Consider the following 6,977-nt stretch of genomic DNA (forward strand, 5'->3'; position numbering starts at 1 on the left):
TATGTTTATGATGATAAAATTGAAGGTACATGGTGAAAGACCTCCTCCCCCCTTGCTGGGATTAAACTTCACAACAAAGGCTACCTATATTTAATTTTCACAACTCGCCTGCAGAGCTAATAAAATGTAATCAGCGTGTTCTAGGTGAGTAGGAAAACTTCTAATAAAGGAAAAGCAAATAACACAAAGACCTCACCGAGCCATGTTGCATGTTTAGAAAAATATGGATGATTTATTTGACCCTACTTTGACAAGCCTTGGACTCCATACCCGAGAAATTTCAGTCTTCCAATGTCAGTGGAATACAGTCTACATCCAAACATGAATGTGGTACATTTGTTGTTAGCAGCACATTCATTCACTTCTCGTCCAAGCATGTTTGCAAAGAAACACAATAATTATCCTTTCAGATACTTGGTTAAGTGGGTTTCTATCTTGAACTCACAAAACAGTGATGAGTTATAGTTGTTTAGAATCTATTTAAAACAGACAGTCTAATACAAAGTTCATCCAGTACAGACTTGTCCATAATACTGCTTCTAGGATAGCTTATTTACAATTATCTACTGGAAGCAAAAAATGAAAAACAAAAACAAAATAAAAAAGAACAAGATTGCCATTGTTTTAAGAACAAAACAAACTAGCCATCACTATTCAAAGTCAAAGATAAACCAAAACTGAATATTTTCTATTGATTGTGCTTTGTAACCCACAAAACCACTTGATATTCAGAAATGGAACATCTGTCAGAGGCACCAAATACGAGTGCAGATAACATCCATTTCAGTTTCTCTCTTGAGATTCTCTAGAGCTATGAGTTAGATGGGGCGTAAAAATATTCTTTTTATTCCTTTATTTTATTTATTTATTTATTTATATATTTATAAAGATACTACAGGCTCCCTCTTGTTCATCGCCTGTGATGGTGCTGCTTTGCACAACAGAAGTCACAGAGGAATCACTTTTTGTCTATAACCATGCAAAGCCCTTAAGATTTGCCAGAAAAGGTCACAGATTGTTGGGACAAAGGGGACTGATAAAGGCTTAAACAGACACAATCAGTGTTTTCCACTAAAACATACACAGATGCAGGCCGTTAAGACTGTGGACAAATAGGATTATCCCAAAAACTGGAAGTTGTATTAGGCAGGTTAACTTGACAATGCCCAACCTCACCCCTTCCACAACCCAATCTGGCTTTAAATCTTGCTGGGCATGTTTATGCAGTGTACAGTGTAGTTCTTTGTTCCGGTCTCACAGTAAGCTAGCGGATGATCTTGGTCCTGGAATCTTCAGTTAAGGAAAATGTAGTCACTACTTCCTACTCTACAAGGTGGCAAGTGTAACCATGTTCTGCAATCGAGCCCACCGCCTGGTACAGCAGTGGTTCTTCTGGCACAGTTTAGGTTTGGGTTGCTGTTACACAGTCACTTCAGTCTTGCTGCCTGTGCGGTAGTGCTGTGGCTGTTGTTGCTGCTGCTGCTGCTGCTGCTGGTGGTGCTGTGGGATATAGTGGAGCTGCTCCACAGTGTGAGTTCGTCTGGAGGCAAACACTTGCCTTTTATTTGCTGTCTGGTTCATGGCTAACGTGTTGGAATGCACAGCCACCCCTGTCCCCGGTGCCCCGCTGCTGCCACCGCCACCGCCACTACCACCATTGTTCGAGGCACTGGGATGGGAGTGCATTTTGGTCATCTTGTAACGATCCATGAGCGGAGTGGTCGGTGTGAACACGTCAGTGTGTGAAATGGCGCGGGAAATTGACTTGTCACTGCCATAGAAGCCTCCAGAAATGCTGCTGACCATGTCACGCTTCAAGGACATCATCAGCTTGTCCGGCGACAGAAGAGGATCTTGGGACAGGAGGCGATCTTGCGAGTACAAGCGGTCCTGCGAATAGAGGCGCTCTTGAGAGTAATGGCGGTCTTTCGAATACAAGTGCTCCTGGGACAAGAGTCGGTCCTTGGAGTACATGCGGTCCTTAGAGTACAGGCGATCTTGCGAGGTGTGACGGTCCTGTGGCAGAAGACGCTCCTGGGAACGAAGACGTTCAGCAGACAGAAGCTGCTCATCTGAGAGGATTCGGCCTCCGTAGGGAGACATGCCCTCAGAAGACATGTTGTAGTCCTGGTGGGGACCACTTTGTGGGACCAGAACGCGGTCCTGGGACATGGCCCTCTGGACACGGCGAGGCCTCTGCCTTTGCTGCGACTGTTGCTGTGAAGACTGCGACTGAGGAGGGGCCTGGGAGATACCAGGAGGTGGAGGTTGGCTTTGGAGTTGCTGCTGCTGCTGTTCCCGATGCTGGAGAGCAAAAACAGAGATGGGGTAAGTTTACTCACAATCTGAGGCAGTTTAGTAGGAATCTAGTGGATGATCATATATAGCTTTGAAGACCCTGAAGTCTGGAGGCTTACAGCCGGCACTTATACTTCACGCTTCAGAGAACATGGCCTCATTTTAAAGACTGCTCACTCAAATCTAACCCTTGTGCACCCACCTGTTCTTGACTCATTTTGAGAACATGCAAAGGAAGAGTGCCTCTTGCTGCCAGGTCAGGCAGGTGCCGCTTACGGGTGTAGTAGTCATCAACTTCTTTATCTGCTACAGAGGAAATGATAATTAGGAAAAGAAAAGGAGGCGAGCGACGAAAAGAGAGATCCAGGATGTGAAGGAACAAGAAAACACATAGGAAGATGTTTAAACGGGAAGGGAAAAATTGGATCAAGAGGAAGTGTAGAACATTGCACACATGGCAGAGAGCGATGTTGACAGACCCATCTGTGTTTCACCTTTCCAAGCACATGAAGGGGAATAGAAAGTAGAGGAATTGCATATTACATGCCAGGCACACAACATCCACATATCCTTGCTTCATCAGGAATGCTACGGTCAGCCCTGGCTGTGTAGGGGGAAACTTTTCAAAGGTCATGTGAAAATCTATAAACAGGAAAGCTCATTTCACAGACATGGAGGGAAACATACAGGCACTTTATACACACATGCTGGAATGCTACTGGTTCCCAGGCAAAAACAGGTCATCCTTGAGAGCTGCAAGAGGTTTCATATTACTGAGTGGGTGCCTCTTTACTTACGTCAGCAGACAAGAAAACATGCATTTAGAGGCAGATCAAAGTGACAAGAAGACTTTCGCAGATGATCAATTGTAGGGAAGAACATAGAATCAAGGTCATGCCACACAACACAAACACATGCATAAAGACTCATCACTGAATTACAAACATGGTGGCACACATACAAAAGTCGGGCCAGACGTCTGGTCAAAGCAACACGGAATCGGCGTCCGTGAATGTCGGTGAATAACTGGTCCGCCGCTGTACTAAATTAGGAATGAACGCAAGCGGAAATAATTTATGGAGAGCTCCTAAATGACTTTTGTGTGTGATACTATCTTCTTCTGTAATGAGTGCAAAAGTGTTCATGCCACCTGTCCATATTTGATTCAGCCAAAATCCCCTTTGGCAAGCCACGGGCGCTCGCTGCAAATCGATTCATTATGAGAGATAATAAAAACAAGATGTTCCTATCTCAAGCATAATAGTCAGCGCGATCTGGGCAGGGCACTGCAAGCTCATCAGCCATATTATCATGGAGTGAATTAACGTGAGATGTATACTGTCCTACATGGCAACAGTCTGTTTTTTTTCTTCAGTTTGATAGCAATTTGCATTAATAAGCAGAATCATTATTCTCTTTTATTATCTCAACAATGAAACCACTGCTCTATCTTCCCTCTCACACAATCCTGCATGATCCGTCAGCATGCCCACAGTAGTTAGACGACAAAAAGAAACAGCAGAGCCTTTTGGCTGTTTGCTGCAACAAATAATTTGCTTTGGAAGCAGAAAGAAAGTTAGCGAGACTGAAGGACACAACCTGGGGATATTTGTACTGCTTTGTACACCAGCTCTGTGGTCGGCTTCTGTTGTGACAATTGAATTCGTTTGTTTCTGATTTAATGCCCATCAAAAGCTGTTGTCTTAATTTTTTCCCAAGCATTCTTCACATGAAGGGATAACAACTAGCCCTGCATGCTGCAAAGCCATTTCACACTTTGTCCAGAAACGGTTGCTGGCAGCAGCCGCCCCATGCGCCAGTGTGGCGTGAACCCTGACCGGAGGAGCCGCAGATCGTTATCCTTCACTTTGAGCGCGTGCCTGCAGTGTGAGGTCGGGCAATCTTGATGAGATTACGCAGGCCTCAAGGAATATTTGCGTTTCCTTTAAACAATATCAGGAGAGGAGACCTCATTACGCAGCAGAAATACAGCGTAGTGCCACTAAATCAATATGAAACCAAGCCGCGTCGGGCCGGGCTCAACACTCCACTTAATGCTGTGCTTCTCTGCTCTGAGAGAATAGGTGGCTGCAGTCTTTAAGTGGAGAGGAGAAAAAGCAACGAATATCAATGACTCATAGTATCTGTGAGATGACTTCACTGATTTCCTGATGGATCAGAGCTGAGAAATGAATACCTCAATTAGATTCGAAACTCTCTTGATTCCCTTTTATATTTGCTCGGATTGGAGTAGTGTGAATGAGTACTTTTGCTAGATAACCTCAAAACAGCAGGACAATCTAATTCTTCTTGCTTCCAGTAAGGAGTCATGGAAGCACACATGATGATGCGTTTCTGTTTGTCTTTTTTTTTTTTTCTTTCTATTTTTTGGGGGTGGTTATCATGCAGGCACCAGGACCGGGATCCTTCTCTTGCATTAGTGCAGTGAACTTGGACCTACTGAGTTTCTTCAGGGATGAGAACCGGCTTAGGTCGGCCTTGACGGCCGCCTCGTAGGAGGGCGGCAGGTGTGACAGGCTCTGGAAGGAGCGCGAGAAAGACAGGTCGTATGGCTCCGTCTGCGAGGTCAGGATGCTGCTTATCCGATTGTTCTCTGGAGACACATACGTACATATACAGACACAGAAGAAGAAATAATGGGCTTCCCAACCCTAACTCCTTCAAAAGACACCGAGCACGGACGAGAGCTCAGGCGATCAGCGCAGACGACCACCTGCTGAAGTGGAGGGAAACAAGAGTAGCCTGATGGAGAAGCTGAAGTCTTAGTTGTACAAATATTTCCTGGGTGCTCTAAAGGTGCTCTGAGAACATCGTCTTACGGAGGAATAGTTCGTGGTTGAATCCGTTCCTTTTGGTGCAGGTAAACTAAGTTAACAAAAGACACATCTTCACATTTTTTCACATTAAAGCCATCATTTGAAATGTGTTTCATTGGGGTGTTATGGGATGGACCAACACAAAGTGTTGTCTTTCACATTGGGAGAATTCTGTATTTTTAGTTCTTTACAAATAAAATTGTTTTCAGACCCCTTTACTTTGATACACCTACATAAAGTCACGTGTAAACAGAAGTCATCAGATTTGTTTCATAAATGGAGATCTCCTGTATGTATATCATCTGTCCTGTGAAGGCAGTTTGTCTGCAAAATGTTGCTGTTGGTCTAAAGATCTAAAGACTTTTGAAATGCTAGCTGCATGAACAGTCCCATATAAATAAATCTGCCTTGACCTTCCTGGCCAGAATAGTAGAATTGCTTACTGTAATCAAGTCTTAAAATGGTCTAGTCAAAGGCTCAGTGGTAAAGCAGGCACACCATATGGAGAGGCTACAATCGTCATGTCCCTGGTTTAATTCCCGACCTCAGGACATTTGCTGCATGTCTTCCCCATCTCTTTTTTGTTGCTGTGGAATAAATCCCACTAGTACTACAAAAACCTTTAAAACAACAGTTAGTGTTCAGACATGAATCCAACCAAGGATCTGTTTCATTAATTTAGAACGTCTGCTCACAGAAACTCCCTGTCAATCAGACTGAGCTGGAGCATTTACTCAGTTTTAGTCTGTAGATGTGCAAAGCTAGCCAACAGATACCCCAACAGAAACTCCTGTCAAGTATCAACTGAGCGAAGCTGAACATGCACATACTCCACACTGAAGATTTTTATTTGTAGAGTTATGAAAATCATTGCTATGCCCACTATGTCCACTTTTATTCTCCACTTTGTGTTGGTCCATCTCATAAAATGTCAAGATAAGATACACTGGAGCCTGTGGTTCAAAATGTGAAGAAGTTGGAGGGTTACTGATAGATTTGGAAGCCAGCATATAAATGAAATGAGGAATAAAGCATTTTTTACAGCTGGCTGTACTTAATGAATCTTCAAAACCTCCAAACACTCTCCTGGCTGTTAGCTTTGCAAAGAACTCCAATCGTTGTTCTTTCACAAATCTTGCCTTTGAAGTTCTATTTCTGTCAAAAAAAAAAAAAAAAACCTTCAACATCCCAGTACCTGCTTCTCAGAAACGGTTGCGCATCTAAAACTCCAGCTTTCTGTCGGTGGCAGTGGGGTAGTGGGGTGGGTGGGGGGCAGTATAGGTGGAAACATCACATAACTGAGCGAGCGTTTGCTGTGGGACTGACTCGACAGGTGAGGCGGTGGTTTGACGTGAGGAAACGGTGCTCTGAGAAGGAAACGAGTGGAAGAAAACAAGACAATACACGGAACGGGCGCTGTGTGCTGGAGAGTGACCCTGCTCATGACAGCGTTGTGATGTGATCTGGGACCAGGCAGGGGAGCAATGCCCGGACCGACTGTTGTTGAAACAACGTGATATGGCTTCAGGAAGACACCCGGGGTGGGTTTCTGCCGAGAGGCATGTCTCAAGGACCTAAATCCTCTGTTATTCTCACTCTACTTTTTTTTCTTTTTTTTTTTTTATCTCTCATTCACACGCATGCATGCGCGCAAGCATCCGGAGTCTGTCCCATTTACCTCCGTCTTCCTCACTCTGTCAATCTTATCTATCCCGCCATGCTGCCACCCACTTTTCTCCGCTTCTTAATTCTTTCTTGTCCATCCAGTATTCCCTTCTCTCTCATTTTCTCTCTGGCTGCTTCTCTATCTCACTTCCCCTGTGAGCCTCGAGTCTGTCACAG

General features: G+C 44.3%; 1 protein-coding gene across 1 annotated transcript; it reads right to left on the reverse strand.

Annotated features, from left to right (window-relative positions):
- Nucleotides 1-205: 205 nt before the first annotated feature.
- Nucleotides 206-5,658, reverse strand: shisa6b (shisa family member 6b). Its single transcript, XM_088001045.1, has 4 exons — nt 5,634-5,658; nt 4,760-4,912; nt 2,501-2,604; nt 206-2,304 (listed from the first exon to the last, which is right to left on the reverse strand). Exons 1-4 carry the CDS (start codon nt 5,656-5,658, stop codon nt 1,420-1,422), a joined length of 1,167 nt encoding a protein of 388 aa, XP_087857171.1. The 3' UTR covers nt 206-1,419.
- Nucleotides 5,659-6,977: the final 1,319 nt, after the last annotated feature.

This window comes from Poecilia mexicana, unplaced genomic scaffold (assembly GCF_051168715.1).
Source record: "Poecilia mexicana isolate PSO_F unplaced genomic scaffold, ASM5116871v1 scaffold_19, whole genome shotgun sequence".
Taxonomy (NCBI): domain Eukaryota; kingdom Metazoa; phylum Chordata; class Actinopteri; order Cyprinodontiformes; family Poeciliidae; genus Poecilia; species Poecilia mexicana.

Bases quoted from the DNA above. Each gene is read 5' to 3' on its own strand.
- shisa6b (XM_088001045.1), bottom strand. From the start codon at position 5,658: ATGACGATTGTAGCCTCTCCATATG. The intron at 2,605-4,759 runs GTAGGTCCAAGT...TTTCCTCTGTAG, and splicing joins CTCATCCCTGAAGAAACTCA to CAGATAAAGAAGTTGATGAC. The intron at 2,305-2,500 runs GTGGGTGCACAA...TTTGCTCTCCAG, and splicing joins TCAAAATGAGTCAAGAACAG to CATCGGGAACAGCAGCAGCA.